The sequence below is a fragment of the Thermothelomyces heterothallicus genome (genome assembly GCF_042370625.1).
Source record: "Thermothelomyces heterothallicus CBS 202.75 unplaced genomic scaffold P884_scaffold_2, whole genome shotgun sequence".
Classification (NCBI taxonomy): domain Eukaryota; kingdom Fungi; phylum Ascomycota; class Sordariomycetes; order Sordariales; family Chaetomiaceae; genus Thermothelomyces; species Thermothelomyces heterothallicus.
The window spans coordinates 37,678-56,571 of NW_027192563.1; the positions used below are offsets into that span (position 1 = coordinate 37,678).

Below are 18,894 nucleotides of genomic sequence, written 5' to 3' on the forward strand. Positions count from 1 at the left end.
TCCCTAAGTGCCCGCGGAAGGAGACAGTGCGCTAGACTAGCGTGGTTCCCCTCGCTGTTGGCCCCAGTACGGAGTTGCTGCCGAAGGGTCTTCCCGCAGGTCACTAAGGACCAACCGGATACGCTTAAGGGCCGGTGCCCACAAGCGTGGGGGAGTTAAGCGAAGGGGCAAGAGTTGTTGGTTGGATGTCTGTATTCCGTACATACATAGTGTACTGTATGTAGTGTATGTATGTATGCACGGACGTACATGCATGTAGTTCATGGTAATTCTGTTAGATAGTTAAGGGTAGTAGTTATTGTGCAAGCAATGCCGTCCAGTTCCATTATGAAGCATACACGGGTTCCTTCCGACCAAGGGCACTGCACCAGTCGAAGAAGCTGCTGATTGTGCCAACACCTCTATTACTGCCAGCTCATTTTGTACAGTAGTACAGTACTGTACATACACCTAAGGTACCTAGGTACCTAAACCATGGCGCCCTTCAGTTTCTGGAAAACCGCTCCTCTGTGAATGGCACTTTGTTTCCTGTAATCAACGCCCTCGGAGTGAACGAACGAATGCAATATTATCCAGCATCTGCGAGAAGCGAGAGGATTGGTGTCTTGTTATTTTCATGAATCCCGTACACCTCATCTATACTGCCCAAAGAAAAAAACAAAAACCGATATACAATTCTCTTGCAGACGCCCCGCCGCAAAGCAAGCAATGGCGCCCATTCTACCTTCCCTCCTCTGCCACATCCCACTCCCGCTGTACAACGATATTGCCCGTCTTGTTAGCAGGCCTCGTCTCCTGGTCGCTGTTGTCGCCGCTCCAAGTGCTGGGCGTCTTGGCCTTGGCCTCGGCGACGTGTTTGGGCCCAACAGGGCGGAGCTGGTACTGGGACGAGTCGTCGTTGAGAGGCGCGAACGGCCCGTTCTTGGAGCCGAACCCGCACGGGTTGGCCTGGCCGGAGCGGAGGCCGGAGCCCGAGATGGAGCCCTTGATCTTGCTGAGGAGCGGTCGCAGGACGGGCACGCAGGCCAGCGTCACGGCCAGGGACGGCTCGAGCCCGCTGAAGATGAGCGACGTGGGCACGTTAAACGTGATGTCGCTGTAGTCGATGGACGAGAGGGCGGCGATCCGGAGAGCGCTGACCACGCAGGTGCTGGAAAGAAACGCGTCGAGGTGCCCGATGTCAGCGAATTGTGCGATTTTTTTATTATTTTGGGGGGGGGGGGGGGGGGGGGAGGGGGGGGGGGGGGGGGGGGGGGGGGGGGAGAGCGGGGGGGGGGGGTGGTCGTGTGGGCGGTTGGTTTTTTTTTTTTTTTGGGGGGGGGGGGGGGGGGGGGGGGGTCACAGTACGAGGTTGCCGCGGGCGGACGAGGACTTACAACAGGCCGACTGCAAACGTAACCATCAGGACCAGCTTTTTATACAGAGCCAGGTTCAGGCCATATAGGTACGGCATGGGAAGGAGAAGCACGACGAGGTCGGTGACGAGATTGAAGGCTCCAGTGATCTTATAAGAGAGCACCTGGTTGCCACAGTGTCCGCCGGGGATCGTGGGGTGCCAGTTGAAGGCGAAGGGTTGGCAAATCGTGAGGCCCATGATGGACGTTGTCAGGGCGCACATGATGATAATGACTGCCGTGATCCGGGCCGCCCAGATGAAAGCGGGGACGGAAAAGATCTTGGTATAGAGAATCAGAATGGAGATTTTGGTCAAGCTGATGCTCAGAGACCAGAGAATTTGAATGACAAGGAGGAGCTGCAAGCCACACCCATGGATGGTCAACAACTCGGAACCCACTGAACGAGGGGGGCATGGGGAGGGGAGGGCTTTTGCTTGTCTTGAGGAAGAGCGTGATGGGCTCCATCCCGTGTTTCTCCAGGATTTCGGAGGAGTGCAAGCCAACCAAAAGCCGCGGGTTCGGCACACCGTGAAGTGGATTTTGCACTACTCGGTACGGGCGACCTTCCGCGGTTTGGGCTAACGAAGAGAAGGAAAGTGTCAATACACAGGCCGCATCCCAATGCCTCCGGCTCTGTGGCACGGCATCTCCGTACGGATCACACTAATCCGTACATACCTTGGCCCTGACCAGGGTCCCGGCACTTCCCGGTCTGTAACGTCTTTTTGACAGGTTCCATCAGCGGTCCAGACACGAATTTCCACTAGTTAGGGGCTGGACGATTCGTCACACAAACATTCCCTTTGCAACAGACTACAAAACTGCAGTTGGTTCTACACTATAAGCGAGAGTAACATCAGCGAAATTGGCCTGCCCTACTTAGAAGCCCGGAGCTCCATACTGCCCAGGGCCGGGATTACCCCGCGTGTTCTGTATCGGGGAATATCCGAATACGGCCCATTCACACCGTTGAACCAACAGACCCAGACCACCCTTCAACTCAGGCCAGTTGGAGGAGCCCATATAAAGTACAGTACATACGTACCTATTTCCTATTTCCCTTTACGCCAGACCTACACCTCACCCGTCCCCACCCACATTTGGGTCAGGCAACAAACCACGGTCGCCGCCTTGAGGTAACCACCCGCTCGTGTCCTATCAGAAGCGATAGAGCTTCTAAAGCACTAGCCACGCATATGCCACAACGTATAAGGCGCTGGAACGTATTAACTGTCTCTTTTATCTATAAATATCACTTGTTTTATCTCCTTTATAGATAGTTTAATAAGGTACCTTTTTAATCCTTTAAGCTACCTACTATAAAGTGCTCTCCAAAGCTTACCAGAGCTCACCACTGCGTTCGGCACGGAGCCATGGCGGCCAACCTCAGCACTCTGCCGACCGAGACGCTCTCGCTCATCCTCGGCCATTTCTGCCTGCACTGCAGCAAGCAACACGACTACGACTCGTCCGAGGGCTATTTCCGAAGCACTGCACACGAGCAGCAGCCAGACCAACCATCATGGTACTCGCGCGAGTGCCGACAACCCCTTCACTCCGTGTGCCTGGTATCACGGCGCCTCTTCCTCATCGCCCAGCCCATTCTCCATCACGAATTCATCCCCGGCTACGGCGACGCGTGGCGATCTAGTCACTTTTCGTGGACCGGCAGGCTGGCCTCCTTGCTGCGCACCGTGGCCGCCCGCCCAGACCTGGCCGCGCTGCTGAAGCGCATCTTCATACACCCACACCTGCTCCGGGCCGTTCCGGAAGAGGAGGCTCAGGCCGTGCTGGAGGAGGTCCTGCACCCTGCAGCTGCTGCCCCGGGAGTCGTCGTGCGGCTCTCCGAATACCTGGGCCCTTTTGACGAGTTCCTCAGACGACGAATCCACCACCGCAAAGGCGCGAGTCTCGCCGGCTGGAAGCTTGTCGGCGCGCTGCTGGCGCTGATGCCAAATCTCGAGCGGTTAAGCCTCCAAGTAGCCGACGTGGGAGGCGTCCCCGCCGCAGCGTTTGCGGCGTTGCGTAATAATAGCCCACCACGGGGTTCCTCTGGCTCGGTGCTTTCGAAACTGGAGACGCTCGACGTCTGCCACCGCAACGACGGATCTTGGCTGTTCAGCTTGGAAGACTGCGCCAACGGGGTTCTGGATGCGGTAATAGCGGCCGGCGGCGGGCGCCTATCGACGCTGAACCTTCACGGGTGTAGGAGGGTCGGCCCGTCGAACTCGAACGGCTTGCAGACGCTGCGACTCAGCGACAGCAGATTTGCTGACGAGGATCTGGCCGCGGCGCTGCGTTCATGCAGCATCCCGGGACTCAAGTCCTTTTTCTACGAAGCCAGAGCGCCCCTGCCCTACTTCTGGCGTTCCGTCGACACTCGCGAGACACACACATCCTGTTCCACTCTCACTTCCTCCACTTGCCACTTGCCGTCTGGTCGACCCATCGTAACTAACCTCTAACCCCCCCTTCCCTTCCCTTCCCTTTCCCCAGACAGCGGCGACGACCACTTCCAGCCCACCACTGCCATCCAGCTCCTCCTCCCGCACGCCCCGTCCCTCACCTCCCTGCACCTCGATCTCCGCAACCGCGGCGAAGCCTACCTCTCTCCGGAGTCGGGCATCGGCTGGTTTAGCATCGAGTGCATCTCCTCGACCAGAACCTCCCTCTCTGCCTTCTCCGCGCTGAAACATGTCTTCCTCAACGCCGCCGCCGTCTGCAACATCCCGCGGCAGGCTTCCCCAGGTACCGTCGCAGATGAAGACGGCGACAGGGAAGAAGATTTCGTCCTCCTACAGCGCCTGCTACCGCCCAACGTCGAATCGCTGTGTCTGGCCGCCTCGGTGCGCGAGGGCGTCAAGGACCGGATGGCGGGGGCGCTGGTAGGACTAGCCAGCACCGTGGCGGCGGGGAGAGGGTTCACGCGGCTGAGGAGGGTCGGGTGTGATGTGAGGATCGTGGGGGCGAGGGTGGATGAGGTCGAGCGGGCGTTCGAGCTTGCCGGCGTGGATCTCGAGTGGGGGAGGTGGGAGGCGAGCGGGCCGACGCTGAGGGGCGGAGAGGGCACACCAGAGCCCGAGTTGGAGCCGCCGGAGTCCGATGACGGTGCGGGGGGCCCCTGGTTGGAGACTTCCTTTGATGATCTTGACGAGTCTCTGTGATAGATATTTAATGGACTCGTACAATTCCAACGCGGCGGCGTATGAGAGAGCGGCCGAGATCCAGAATTGGTATTACAAGAACGGGTATTATGTTATGTTTCTCGCCCCTGCTGCGCCGCCCGGTGTTCCCCGATCACTGGCGTATGGGAAAGCTCTCGTGACGCAGTCGAATGGTTCATCCTCGAAAGTGCAGCAACTGTTTACGACGGAAACGTCGACGACCGGTAACCGATAGACTCTCAATGGGGGTTGGACAATAGAATATCGAGACGCTGGACTAACAATTGGGATTCTCTCTCGAAACTCAGCGCCGTCTTCGTCCTCGGGCACCGATCCGTCCGGGTCAGCCACCACCGGGAAGGAGGGCTCATCGTCGACGTCGGTTGGTGCAATGAAGACGCATACCATGATGAACAACAGCACGCCCTGGGGGGTTGCGAAACCAGGCTCGCCGTCGGAACTTTCAACCGCGGCCCCTGCGTACAAGCCGTAACACTCGCCGGTCGAACTCAACACTCAGCGCGCCCACGCCGAGCTATTGGGGCGCGCGACCTAATTACATAATTAAACCCGGCCCACAAGCCCATGGCGCCGGTCGAGCTGGATGGATGCCTCGACCGCAGGATATTAGAAGTAATTATATATATATATGCCCATCAATCGTAGATAATTATCTGATTTTCCATTTTCTAAAATATTATGAACTTACCTAATGTTAGAGACGAAAAGAGAAAGATCGAACCCCAGCTTTGTGGCTGCAAATCAGGTTCGACAATATATGTCGGTAGCTTTTTCTCCCGATGTGATTTATTCTTATTTAATTACATCGCGCCGCCCGCCAACTCCCGCCGGGAATGCCCAAAAACACCCTCCGCCTTTGCGCACACAGACACATATCTTTGCCTGTCCCAAAACCACAAGCGGGACGTTCTATCTTGCTCCCGTCAGCAGCGCGCAATTTAATGGTTCAGAACCCGAACCCAAACTATCCGGCCCCAGCACTAATCACTACTCAATGCCACACGCCCAACCCGACGACAACACCACAACCACTCCCACCATCCCTACCGCCACCACTCCGCTCGCAGATCCGGTTGTTCCTCGCCGCCGAGACATCCGATCACGCCCAATGGATCAGATGAGCGACTGCGTGAAAGCTCAGACGAGGCGCTGCACCAACTCGTGGAAGTTGGGGTTGCGCGCGGCCGCGAAGTCGTGGTCCCAGTACCCGTGCACGTCGTGGATGGGGATGGAGGACGACGAGGTGCCCGGGCTGGAGGGCCTGCCGGGCGAGTAGGCGAAGGCGAGGCGGTTGCCTCCGGTCGGAGTGAGGTAGCGGGAGCCGCCGGAGCTGGTCGTCCACGAGCTGCAGCCCTGGCAGAGGGCGGTGAACTGCCAGTGCGTGCCGTTGGACTTGGTGCCCGTCTGGAAGAGCCTGTAGGTCCCCGCGTTCGTGGACTCGGTGGGCATGAAGTGGCCGCTGAGGGGTTAAAAAGAAGGTTTGGATTTGTTAGCGTTCGTTCTTTCTTTCATCCTTCCCTTTTGTTTTCTTTTAATGTAACAAAGTCGGGTTTAAGGTTTGACGTACGTAGCCCAGCGGGGAGACAGAACGACAGAGCCCGCGTTTTGCCAGGCGACGACGAGCGGGTTGTTGGTCATGGAGCCGCCCCAGGAGAGGCCGACCCAACCGACGTCGCTGGGCACCACCAGCTGGATGACGGCGTCGAACGCGGTGTTGATCTGGGCGTCACCGGGGATCGCAACGCGGAAGGTGATCCCCTGGTTGATCTTGTACAGTTGGTAGTTGGAGGTAAAGACGAGCCCCGTGTCCGGGTCCTGGACGACTTCATTCGCCGCGAAGGCTGCACGTACGGAAAAAAAAAAAACAAGCAGCAGATGGTCAGCTTCTGACTGACCAGTCGCTCGGAGGCTTAATAATCGGGTTACTTGCCAGTCCTTAGCAGGGCTAAGAAGAGCCCAAAGAACAGAGTCCGCAGCATGTTGACAAGGCTTGTTCCGGCACTGCAGATGCTTCTAGTCAGCCACACGCATTTTTTTCTTGTTGATGTTTCTCCCTCTCGTCTTTGCAACTACCGTCGCTGGAAAGAGAAGGGGGTGGGAAATCCCTTACGTCGATGAGCTATTCGGGAGAGGAGATGTGCGACAGCAGGGACGGACGGAGCGGCAAAATCGAGCCCTTTTTAGCAGCAGGCTACGGGTAGAAGCAAAAGCTGGACCTTGACCGCCGAGCTATCGAGCGGGTGTATCCCGTCATGAATAAATATAGAGAGCAGCTTGGCACGTTGCCGTCGGCATCGCGAACCTCGGGGGTTCTCTGGGTATCATTCATGGCGGAGCCGCTCCGGCTCTTCGCGTGCTGGCCCGAGGCGCCGCAGTAGGAGCCAAGACCAATTGCCAGGCGCCCGTTGGACAGTTGAAATCGCGTGACGGCATGTGCTTGGTGTTTTTAATCTATTTTTCGTCGGAGAATCTGCCTCCTGGGGTGCGGCGCTTCCCTTGTGGCGAGCAGGGCAGGGCCCTGAGTGCGACGGTGGGAGGTCGCAGCGCGCAAGGGGGGATGGTCATTATTTACTGATACAGTACGGATCCGTTAGACTGCTGTGGGCATTGAAGAGCCTGCCAGGAATCCGGTTGTGCGGGGTGACTGGTGCATGGTGGTTTCCTCCTTCCAAGATCAGCTTCCATTTTACCCGAACATATTACCGCCGTATACCAGGAAGCCACCCACGCCAGGGTCGCGCCCTGACCGTCCAGTCTCCGAGGGGTAAATTCTAATCATATATTAAAAGGATACTTTTTATCGCTCTCCAGAGCCGCAAGACCAATCTGGGCACGGGGAAAACCGTGGGTCATTCACGGTACGGAGCTCTGATTTGGTTACGGGCTTGCAACCTGAGGCGCGTAAAAATCAATTAGCTGTGACGCTGTTGTTGTGCTCAGTCCTGGTAGAGTCAGGAAAACCGGGTATGTTCCTTCCCCGGATTGAGCATTAGACAAGAGGTAGGGTTCTTCTCATTCCTAGCAAATCAGAGGACTTGCCACTCCTCGCAGAAAATTGCAATACTAATAACTCAAAAACTACTGGCTGAAGCCAAGGCGAGGTGACGCTGATCTCTCAGAAGCCGGTCCTGGAAACTTCAATTAATACATACCAGTTTCGTACACTCAGTATATTGTTTGCTCCGCCAGTTTGGTGACTTAATATCTTCAGTCATCTATTTATTTCGGATTCAGTCTCTCATAGGCCGATGAAAACGTATGCGGCGCAGGAGAGAACCCTTCTAGAAGGCCCATCTTCCGGCCAGTTTGCCAGCGATCTTGCATTCTTTGAATCCCTATTCCGGGTTCACGCCCTTGTCATGTAGCTATCGCCGGTCGCCGCCATGTAGCCATTACGGCTGTCACATCCAAACCCCTCCCCCCTCCTTTTCTCCAACTCCTCTCTTGCTATCCCACCGGAAGGGATCGAGTCTACATGACGGTGCCCTTGCGTAATCGCCACTTCCCTTTCGAACGTGCCTCCGAGAGTGAACTTGGCTCCAAACTTCGGTCGCCCGTCTGTAGCTTTCCTCCGTTTGCCGGCTACATATCTGTCCTCCGACGTAGGAGTCGGAGGCAAGTTTCCGTAATCCTGTTACATGTTGCATGGCCATGTTTGCTCATCATTTCTAAACATAGCCAGCGTACCAGGTTTGACGCGGACTGGGACCGGGCTCGGGTTTTGACGCCTCAACTTGCAGGGAGCTACGGGCCGGTTCTCAAGATGAAGGGCAGAATGTGCAGTCATCGTCCGCATCATTTAATGGAAGCCACGATTTGGAACTAATTAACCTACAAAACTACAGTCAACAAGCAGAGTGGCGGTTGGGGCTGTGGTTGAAGACGCCAGAATATTTGAACCCAATGTATTGTCTCTTTCCCTTCACACGATGGAAGCTATGTCCCGCCATCGAGCCGCGAATCATTTGCACTCATTCTCAAAGTAATTGGTGCGAATTGAGGGCTAAGCACCAACTCTATAGTTGCGGAAGCCTTGGTGGTCAAGAAGAGCCACGGCCGCTAACCGCCCACTGCACCAACTTACGCTTGAAAACGTGATCTCACATGGGTTGATTCAGCGATCGACCTTTGGCAGATCCACATCGCCTGCTGTGCTCAACTATAAACAACAAAGGTGTTTTGGGAGGAGGGCCCGACCGGTTGGGGGTATCGTAGGCCTAACCCTACGCTGCGACGTCCTGTGTACGGATTACAGTAATTACATGCATACCCAGGGTTATCTTCAGGCTTGGCATCACATCTGAACCAAACACCAGGATTGGCTGTCAACGCTGCCCGGCGAGGGCGTCGGGACGGAAGTCGGGTCCCGGGGAATTGGATCTCGTTCGGCGCGGCTATACACTTGGAAATCGATCAAGCCCACTAGCCCGGAAAATGCATATTAGTACTCCGGACTGGGCCGCCTTGGCAACCCCGTCGAAGGTGCCGGCAAAAGACCGGCATTCTTGAACCCCGAAACCCGGTTGTCGGTGGCTGGAGGATCCAGAATGGGATCCCAAAACAAGACAAATATCTGGGCTGTAGAGCTCGTTGGTCTGCTTAGGTAGTGTGCGCGTGTAATGAGGAGACATCATCGGAGTTTCTCATCCAGGAATCCAAGACATGCCGGAAGTCCTCAATCTCCGAAGCATGAACATCATGGCGCCGTCCGTCCGAGTGGCCGTTCGTAAGTTCGGCATACAAACTTGTCGAAGGTAATGAGTGGTTTACCACGCCATCCAGCTCAACGGGCCAGGGAGGCTATCCTGGGTGTGTCTCAACTAGTTTCTCGGCGGTCAAAAGGAAGCGTCCTGGAGGCAAACGGTCCTGCCGGCCGAGGTGGAGAGTGCCTCGGCCGTTCAATGACACCCCGGCGCCGCGAATTGGCAATCGGAGCGGGGCTTCTTTTATCCGAGTATCGACCTCGAACTTGAGATTGCTTCGATCGAGAAACAGTCGACTGAAAATGCAAATGGAACAATCGCGCATAATCGCACGAGTTGCAGGTCACGAATGAATTACGTTCAACCTGGCGACGCGGTTACTGCCGACGGAGCCCGGTTACTAGCTGCAGCGGGTTCGGCAACATCCGGCCACGTTTGAAAGGAGCCTGGGCTGTTGGGGAGGAGCGTTGAATAGCAATTCCGCAGTGTTCTGTGCATGCGATAATTTTTCGCGATCGAGATCTCGAGGCTCTCCGCAGTACGACCGTCACGGGGCACCGTCTGGAACCGGCGGCACGTGGCAATATGACGCATTTTCCCAAGTCCCCCGAGTCGGGCATTTTGTGGGGCAACATGGCCCAGCCCCTCCTCGACTGACATCAGGCCATTCTTTCATTCTGTGACGATACAAAGGCCAATGGTCGACCCAAAATATTCCGGCACCGACTCATCGGCTTCTTGCGAAACCTGAAAGCTTGCGGGAGCTTACCGTCAACTCCCGTTGGTTCCCGTACTCCTTCCTTAATAATAAGCCACACTACACTCCGCTGTATGCGCGTACGTTGCACCGCGAAAAACGTTTCCCCGCCACCAATTGCCATGTTTTGAGATGCGAGGGAGAGCCAGAGAGCCAATCAATGAACTGCAGGAGTCAAACTTCGCTTGCAATTTCTCGAGACTGATACTTCTCTGTTATTCAGATGCGGCGCGTTTGAACCAGAGTCACAGCTCCCTTGGTGGCAACGGCTCGCCATGCTAGAAGAATCACCACAAGTGTTTTGGTAGCTGGTACTGGGCTTATGAAACAGACGAAATCGCACAGAGTTTCCTGTAACTAAGCTACACGGGACACTCGGTTTGACCTACTCACACAACTCGTAAGGTTAATAATTTGGGCATACAGTACTGGGCACACAGACTTCGCACGTGAGAGGGAGCCGGAGGGACGCCCGAGAGCTTTGGTTCCACTGGCTCGGCTGGCAGCAGCACGCCCAGACGTTTTTTGCCCAATCCAGGCTAGGCGGACGGCTCCGAGACCCCAGCAGGGCGCTCGCTCGAAAAGAGCGGAACCGGCCCAGTCCATTCTCGTACGACTGAGAAAACAAATCGCCTGCTGACAGCGGAATTTGCTGGTCGCAAGAAGCCACACTGCCACCACTCAATACGCATCCACGTCTAAGTCGCCAAGACCGAAAACCATGTTTGCTCCATTCCCTAGACGCCGCGGAGGAGCTCGGCCTCGATGCATCCCGGATGTCGCTCTCGAGCCTTAAATAAAGGCATCGAGTTCCCCTAGCTATCCGCCACCACAGCCCACATTGTATCCAAGGACTTGCATTCATCATCGGTCGTCAGCGAAGCGAAAACATCACCCGAGCTAGCACGACGCACATCTCTAGTGTCGCCTTGTCACTGCACCTAGCTCGACCAGCATAACCCCCCCCCCCCCCAAAAAAAAAAAAAAAAACCACTCCCCAACGCTTACAAGCGCGGCTTGACCATGTCCGTCACACCCACCGACACGTCGACAACAATCGACCCATACGCAGCGTCGTTTGACTCTTCTTATCTTGTTAGTTACCCCGCCTCTCTTACTGCCCCTTATCACCCGCTTTGGTCCCCCACGGCACTGCGTTGGCGGTAGTGCTTGATGGGATTGCCTCTCTACCTCTGCAATGCCTGGTCAACAATATGGGTACCGTACACGCATTACGTTGTGCTGCACCCCAAAGTTGACTCATTCCAGGGTAGAGAGGGGACTATTCTGCCAAGCCCCTTCCGTGCTTGGACAACCAAGTCACACTGACACCTTGAAAGCAAACCTTTCCCGAGTTTTCTCCGGTCTCTGTCTTCAGCACAGAAGACTTCGGCGCCGACTTCACATCCGACTCGGCAACCTCCCCGTCATCTCCGCTCTCGCCTGCCCTCTCAGCCAGCTCATTCGGCTTTCCCTCGACAGACTCGTGGCCTGCTTGGGACGGCGTAGAGCTCTCCCCCGAGCCCGAGAATCTCTTTGGGTGCCAGACAGTTTCCTCGTGCCCCGAGCCGTCAAGTGCTTCCTTGAGCCCGGCCATCAACCCCTTGAACCTGTCCTTATCAGCAGTCGACGCCTCGACACCCATCCCCGAAATGCCTCCAATTATGCAGGGATCCATTCCCGACCAACAACAACAACAACAACAACAACACCGACAACAGCAGCAGCAACAAGAGCAACAACAGCAACAGCTCCCCTCTAGTCTCCCTAGTATTGCAGAGACCGACAGGCTAGCGACAAAACGGTACCCCTCCCGCGAATCCAGGCGCAAGCCGTCAACCGGCGCCCTCTCGGACTCGAAGGTGCCAACCACCAGGTCAACAGCAGCAGCAGCAACAGCCACAACAACAGCCACAACCGCCCGCCGAGCATCCACCACCGCCTCCACCGCCAAGACAAAACACGGCAGCAGCAACACCACCGGTACCACCCCGGCCCTCGGCCCCAAGAAGTCAGCCCACAATATGATCGAGAAGCGGTACCGGACCAACCTCAACGACAAGATCGCCCGGCTCCGCGACGCCGTGCCCTCGCTTAGGCAGCTGGCGCAGCGGGCCACGGCGGCGTCGGAGGAGGGCGGGCCGGCGAGCGACGAGGACGGCATGGGGACGACGACGACGACGACGACGACGACGACGCAGAACGGCGGCGGCGGCGGGCCCGGAGCGGCCAAGCTCAACAAGGCCACCATCCTCGCCCGGGCGACCGAGTACATCCTGCAGCTGGAGCGGCGGAACCGGGGGCTCGAGGCCGAGAACGGGGCGCTGCGCGGCCGCATGGAGGGCCTCGAGGTGCTGCTGATGGGGCGGGCGGCCGCTGCTGCGGGCAGAGGGCGGGTCGTCACGGGTTGGGAGTGAGACGAGAGAGAAAACAAAAAGAACAAGACTAATACGACGAGGGTTGGAAAAAAAAGGGAGGGCGCGCAAAAAGTTATCAAAGCTGAAAAGAAAGGAAGTGTATTATTATTATTATCTTCATTGTTTTGTTTATTATTGTTGACAAGGCGCTTGGGGGGTTATTAATATTGACTCGGATAATTACGCGGTTGAGAGAGGGAGTCGATGATACCTTGGGATCCGGATTAGGCCAACGGAGTTTCGGTGATGAGGGACTTCTTAGGGGGGTTCAGGGGGAGAGAAAGGGATAGGAAGGCGTGTATAATTTTTTGCTCCTCTCTTGGGGGGGATCTGGTTGCCCTCACTTCTACTGATGGGGGGCAATCGCAAGATGATGAACATGCATCTCTCAGCTCCGTGCTACCAAAACAACCTATCAACCACTGTTAACGTCAAAGCAGAGACGGATTAATTACCGGTGCTTTTCACTATTAATTGCTCTTTATTTGATGTTTTCTGTGCTCTTCCGATTTACTGTTTGCTCTTGGTCTCTTCTTCCCCGCCAACGCCGCCAACCCCCCCGTTACCATGGACGCGGGCGGGGGAGAGCCTACTTCTTAGCTTTCTCCTCCTCCTTGTACTGCATCAGGTTGCCCTTGTCATCCAGGTGGGGTTTCAGCTTGCCGTACTCAACAGGGTTCTGGACGGAGACAGCCCCGCGACGAAGAGCTGGCGGGGCGGGCGTGGAGCCGCCCGTCTGTCCCTCGTTGGCGTTCTTGCTGTCAGGTTGCTCGCTCATATTGATCGTGATTCAGTTATGCTTGCCTGGCCGAAATGGTTTGTTTCAAGAAAGAAAGGTGTGAACGCTTCTTACTCTGTACAGGTGGGATATACTGCCCTGGTAAGCAGGATGATGTCCACGTCACCAAGCTTGGATGATAGGTGTATAATTATATATATATGTATATATATATACATGCGTAATTATGTGCATGAATAGTGTCATTGGTAAGTTCTGTGTTTGCTGAAAATCTTTGTGTCCAATGAATGATATGATGTGTTCCTCGGGGACAAGCCGAGTTCTCGCCTCATCTAGCGACCTGTTCTTGGACACTCCTACCCACGATGGGGTTACAATACCTCTCCTTGGCAGGAATACTTAAATATAGGGATGTTACACGCACACATCGTAACGAGGTTCAGAACAGTGAGTAGCTCGAGCCCGAACAGACCTAGATATGATTGTCTACGAAGTCACTACTAGTAGGAGGACTGAAAACCTCTTCATAAGGCAACGGTCTATTTCGTATTTGCACAACGTTCAACGTTGCTTAAAACTAATCATCTGCAAGTCAAAAGCTCAACCACCTCACCCAGTCCAGCTGAGTGGAAAGCGCATGGCAGCAATGCAAACCCCCCGGGGGGACGCGGGGGAAGGGATGGGTGTGTGTGTTCAACGTCGAAGTCTTCTCGGGGCCAGGTTGATGATGTGACGGCCGGATGGGTACTCGGGGCTGGGCGGCTCGTAGTAGTCGGACTCGACGGGGCCGTCAACTTGAACGGTGCTGCCGCTAGGGTAATAGATGTAGGTGGTCCTGCCCGCCGAGGTGTTGATCGGGCGGAGCTCCTCGCTGCTGTTGTTGTTGCCATTGCTCCGCGCGTGGCGGTCGCGGCTTCTTGTGCTCCTTCGGGACGATCGTCCTCCAGCCGAGGCTGCCTGGCTGTACCGGGCTGCCCGGTAGGAGATGGAGCTGCGAGGCGACGGGGAGGGACTGCGGGAGGCGGCGGAGTACCGACGGGGACTGGAGGAGAGCGTATCATTCGAATCCCTTCTCCGCGTGTCGAAAGCGCGGGACTGGCTGCGCGGATAATAGTCGGGGTACGAAGGGCTTCGGGTTCCGAAACGGCGTTCGCGGCGTTGTCGATGGGCAGGAGGAGGAGAGTCGGATTCGACACTTAGCCTTGGCAGCTGGTTCACGAGGGTGGAATCCGAAGAAGCACCTGGGGATGATGCCCTATTGGCAGCATTTGGGTCGTGGTAGGGCATCAGTTCCCAGCCAGAGCGAGGACTACCTGGTGTCTCGCCACTTCTGGAATCCGCATGGTTGGCTTCGTGAACCGGAGATGATGGTCTGGTGTGGTCCGAGAGGGCCGGGGATGTGGGAAGTCTGTATTGCTCCTGCTGGTGGTCTCCAAGAAAACGAGCCAGATTATAACGAGGGGTCGGAGACAAAATCTCGTCGTCGATGTCATATGGCTCGGGCGAGCTGTGCAGGCGGCCATCGATTATACCCCGGTAGTTGTAGAGGTCTGCATTTCGGGAAGAATAGGAGTGGCGGTCCAGGGGAGGAGAGTAATGGCGAGATTCCGGGGGTGAGCTTTGGTAATCTTCTGCTCCTCTGCCGGATCTCGTATGATCCCTTGTTCGGGTCGGCCTGGTACTCGTGCTGTGCGGCATGGTCTGCGGTTGATCTTGAAGGTACGAACCCTCAACGAAGCGGTGTAATTACGTGTCCGAGCCTGAGAGGTGCGAGAACTACTGCAGAGTTCTAGCACCAATATAATATATCATGGATGTTCTGGGTGTTGCACATAGGCTCAGAGTACGGTGAATGGCATGTTCATCTTTATAACCCTGGAACTTGTCTTCGTGGCAGTGTTCTGTGAATACTTCCGTGTTCCGGTGAACATGCCTTTTTTTGGCATTGAACACTTGGGCGTGACTATGGAGCTCCATAATTAATTAAATGACAAAGCTCGAAACAAAGGGTTATTATTGACTGCAACAAACAAGAGCGTCAGGAGGTGTAATGGTTGAGACTGGCCACTGACTAATTATCCAGTTACTTCAACACATCTGGACATTTCTTTAGCTCAAAAGGTAATTAGTTACCACAAAAAAAAGGCGGCTGAATTCGTCAGCTCTGGCCAGACACAAGTGAGCTCTCTAAGCGTTAATAAAGGAAGAGCATCCTTGGTGAGCTGTGTTGTACTGATTAGCGATGCGGCACAAGACCAGCGACCGAAGACCTTTTCTCACCTGGCAGGATGCTGGCCAGACACGCTCTTGAAAAACACGAGATATTAAACTTTTTAGTTAAATGCGAAGCGGTGCTCTCTTTCAGTTGCCCAAGCCACCCGAGTATATCAAAACCACAGCAACGGCGGCAATAAAGGTCGTGTTGCAGAGTCGCAACGACAAGATATTAACAGCTCCCCCAAAGGTCAAGCGACTAAAAGGCTGTCCTTGGCTTTTTCCACATTCAACAACCCAATCAAAGAGTCGAGCAGCAGAGATGCCGTTGTCACCGTCGCCATATAATTAATTAATATACGTAATTACCAAAGTCCATGATCAGTTGCGACTCTTCTACCTTCAGGCTCGTCACTCAAACCACGGAGTCCGTGGTCCGTGAACCACTCGCGGAGCCTGTCGAGGGCGACGAGGTCGTGCTCGGGCCTCGAGTGGGTGGCGACGCCGTCGTCCCAGCCCTGGGTGCCGAGGGGCAGCGGGTGGCGGCCAAAGGGGAGGCAGGAGGCGAAGTTCGTCGAGGACGGGGGGGGGGGATCCGTCGGGCGCCGCCATGACCTTCGTTCTCCCGGTTGATGTCGTCGTGGGCCAGGCCGAGTGCGCGCAAGTGGGCGACGGTCAGCTTAACGTGGGGAGCGGTCGTCAGGCACGCGCTCGAGTGTTCGGTTGATGTCTTGCAGGGTGGCCTCCTCTCTATCTAGTCTTAGCGAAACAGTGAGGAGAAAGACAAAGAGGGAAGTATTCTGACTGTTTTGAGGCTCATAGTTGATGAGCATCCTTGGCGTAACGAGGCCGGGCATCTGAGACCAGGAGACCAGCCACCACCGGATCCATGACACTGCCGTTACTTGCCATGCCGCACCCTCGATGTAGAACTCTAAAGCCAAATCGCTGTGGCTTTCCCAAGTCTTGGCAGTTGGATACTTGGTATGCCGGCTATGGCCTCCCAAATTGGTATGTACTTGGCATGAGCGCCTTGGTAAGACCTCCATACATGCACCTCAAGTCTATGTATTAGTTGTGATGTCAAGCCTCAGCCGGGTTCCTTTCTCTTTCTTTGATTGTCATTGCTCATGTCAAAGCAAATCTCCTCCGAGAGATAGGTACCTAGGTAATTATCTCATTAGATGGCGGGTCCAGTGTATCAGTAATTATCCTTGGCAAGAGAAGAAACAATTGGAGTAACATACCAGCCACCTGCTCTAGTAGGTATTAACCCAGGGCAAGAAATAAACTTCCCGCCCTAAACAGAATGTATTGACGTAATTATGCGATGTGACTAACTAATGCCGTGACTTCCACAACCAGTGCGGATTAGGCTTCCCTCTTTATATATATATATATATATATAATTTTATTCATGTTATTCTGTTCCCCACTCTCATGTTTCTTGACGAAACACAAGAGGAACATATCGAGACGAAGGCGATAATTAGGGATCAATAACCAGCTTCGTGCCCCCGGCCTTCCGACCCCGACTGCCACCCGGAATCACGCCCGGTCCCGAGATCCGAATCCATCCTCCTCCTCTTCCTCCTCCTGCTGCTGCGGCTGCTGCTCCTGCTGCTGCTGCGTCCAGCGCTGGTCCTTCTCCCTCCTCCGCCCCTGCCCTCACCGCCGTGGCTACTACCATCACCACCATCACCGCCACCACCACTACCACCGTACCGTGGCCCGGACCTGTACTCCGTCGTCGATGTGGACCCGCCGTAGTTAGTGCCGCCGTCTTCATCCTCGCAATGGACGAACGAGTCGTAGGCTTCCGGAGCAAACACGGACCCGCCGTAGTTCGTGACGCCGTAGTTCGTGGCGCCGTCTTGATCACCGCAATAGACAAACGAGTCGAAGGCGGAATCAAACACGGACCCGCCGTAGTTCGTGCCTTCGTAGTTCGTGCCTTCGTAGTTCGTGCCGCCGTAGTTCGTGCCGTCGTAGTTCGTGGCGCCGTAGTTCGTGGCGCCATCTTCATCACCGCAATGGACGAACGAGTCGAAGGCGGAATCAAACACGGACCCGTCGTAGTTCGTGCCGCCGTCTTCATCATCGTATTGGACGAACGAGTCGTAGGCTTCCGGAGCAAACACGGACCCGTCGTAGTTCGTGCCACCGACGAACGAGTCGTAGGCTTCCGAAGCCAACACCGTCTGGTACGGAGGCGTGTGCGACGGCCCGTGGACGGTCGAGAGGTCGTAGGCAGTAGCGGTGCTAGTGGCGCCGCCAGCAGCGCTGGTGCTAGTGCCAGTAATATCTGGTTCGTCGGTGTCGCTGCTTACGTACGGGTGGAGGTAAACCGGCAGGGAAGACCACCACGGGGGTGAAGGGCTCCGGGGAGGGGCGGTTGGTTGGGTAGGCGTGCGGTGTGCCGACGTCGACGGGTCGAGGGCGCCTCCGTCAGTTGGCGTCGTGGATGTCCAGTGGTCTTGGAAGCCGGAGGGGGGAGGGACAGGGGAGGAGGTCGAGGGGTAGTCTGAAGTGGTGCGGTGTTCGTACGGCGGGAGCGAGGCGTGCTGGGCGGAATCCACGTCGTAAGAGCCCCCGTAGGTGAATGGGGAGTCGAGGGCGGCCGCAGTTGGACTGCTGCTATGAGGACGGGAACTGCTGTGGTCGGGCCGGCTCGCAGGGGTTGAGGAGGTCGACGCACCCGATTCTGTGCCAGCCGCGCGTTGCAGTGAGTCGCGGCTGAGCAGGACGCGAAGGCCTTTGCGGCGTTCCCAGGGGCTCAGGAACTTGGACATGTTAATTAGGGCCTTGTTAGAGTCTTGTTCCGCGATTGCAAAGCTAAGATTCTCAACAAGTTGAGGCAACTTGACGAAGGGCCACTGGGTGCCAGGAGCGCAACAACCACGCCGCACAAGCACATTTTATATACTATGTAGACTCATGTGTCAGGTGTACCAAGCTGCGAGCTGCGAGTGCCATCTCTGCTGTGCACAGCTTGTGACCGCACCGTGGCATTCCAAGTTCAATAAACCGCTGTTGGCTTTGTTTCAAGAGCGTCCTTGTACTTTGTAGTAGCTTCCAGCTTTCGTAAAGGCCACGTTCTTGAATGCACTGATCGGGTTCTGCCCAGGGCATATCAAAACTTGTACTGCCACACCCCCACGGTCAGGCGCTCGCCGTTCGGTACAACTGCATGTGCATACTCGGCAGATGCAATGGGGCGTGGTCAAGGGAAGCATGGGGAACAAATCACGATATTGAATGTCTTCGGCCGCTCCTTGCAGAGCTATTCTAGTCCGGGGATCTAGAATGAGGTACACATAAAGCACATATAGATTAATTAGTTCATTGGCTATCTTAACGTGACTGATAATTAATGGCGTAAAGCAGCGTGACTTCCAGGAACAGTTCAAGAATTAGGCATCTTTAGCAGAACTCAGCTATACCTATGGTAGTGCTAATTGTAATTATGAGAAGAGAAGATC

The 18,894-nt window shown here is 55.6% G+C and overlaps 7 protein-coding genes across 7 annotated transcripts; 2 read left to right on the forward strand and 5 right to left on the reverse strand.

The window, feature by feature from the left end:
* Positions 1–720: 720 nt before the first annotated feature.
* On the reverse strand, positions 721–1,901 carry P884DRAFT_191750 (uncharacterized protein; the record flags this gene model as incomplete). The annotated part of the gene is made up of 3 exons (XM_069437612.1): positions 721–1,150; positions 1,377–1,712; positions 1,792–1,901. Coding segments are annotated over 3 exons (876 nt in total), but the record flags the coding sequence as incomplete, so codon positions are not given.
* Positions 1,902–2,722: 821 nt separating this feature from the next.
* P884DRAFT_311353 (uncharacterized protein) lies at positions 2,723–4,349 on the forward strand. Its single transcript, XM_069445193.1, has one exon. It carries the CDS (start codon positions 2,771–2,773, stop codon positions 3,860–3,862), a length of 1,092 nt encoding a protein of 363 aa, XP_069300847.1. The 5' UTR covers positions 2,723–2,770; the 3' UTR covers positions 3,863–4,349.
* Positions 4,350–5,355: 1,006 nt separating this feature from the next.
* On the reverse strand, positions 5,356–6,911 carry P884DRAFT_289219 (cellobiose dehydrogenase-like protein; the record flags this gene model as incomplete). Its single annotated transcript, XM_069443984.1, has 4 exons — positions 5,356–6,041; positions 6,150–6,423; positions 6,478–6,583; positions 6,864–6,911. The coding sequence occupies 4 exons, from the start codon at positions 6,909–6,911 to the stop codon at positions 5,720–5,722; spliced, it is 750 nt and encodes a 249-aa protein (XP_069300848.1). The 3' UTR covers positions 5,356–5,719.
* A 1,384-nt stretch (positions 6,912–8,295) lies between these two features.
* Positions 8,296–9,488, reverse strand: P884DRAFT_254406 (uncharacterized protein). The gene has a single exon (XM_069440888.1). It carries the CDS (start codon positions 9,214–9,216, stop codon positions 8,977–8,979), a length of 240 nt encoding a protein of 79 aa, XP_069300849.1. The 5' UTR covers positions 9,217–9,488; the 3' UTR covers positions 8,296–8,976.
* Positions 9,489–11,065: 1,577 nt separating this feature from the next.
* Positions 11,066–12,459, forward strand: P884DRAFT_274582 (basic helix-loop-helix protein; the record flags this gene model as incomplete). Its single annotated transcript, XM_069442741.1, has 2 exons — positions 11,066–11,137; positions 11,383–12,459. The coding sequence occupies 2 exons, from the start codon at positions 11,066–11,068 to the stop codon at positions 12,457–12,459; spliced, it is 1,149 nt and encodes a 382-aa protein (XP_069300850.1).
* A 294-nt stretch (positions 12,460–12,753) lies between these two features.
* P884DRAFT_282252 (uncharacterized protein) lies at positions 12,754–15,175 on the reverse strand (the record flags this gene model as incomplete). Its single annotated transcript, XM_069443590.1, has 5 exons — positions 12,754–13,232; positions 13,625–13,670; positions 13,897–14,069; positions 14,166–14,926; positions 15,110–15,175. 5 exons carry the CDS (start codon positions 15,173–15,175, stop codon positions 13,049–13,051), a joined length of 1,230 nt encoding a protein of 409 aa, XP_069300851.1. The 3' UTR covers positions 12,754–13,048.
* A 1,733-nt stretch (positions 15,176–16,908) lies between these two features.
* On the reverse strand, positions 16,909–18,204 carry P884DRAFT_266525 (uncharacterized protein; the record flags this gene model as incomplete). The annotated part of the gene is made up of 1 exon (XM_069442036.1): positions 16,909–18,204. One exon carries the CDS (start codon positions 18,202–18,204, stop codon positions 16,909–16,911), a length of 1,296 nt encoding a protein of 431 aa, XP_069300852.1.
* Positions 18,205–18,894: the final 690 nt, after the last annotated feature.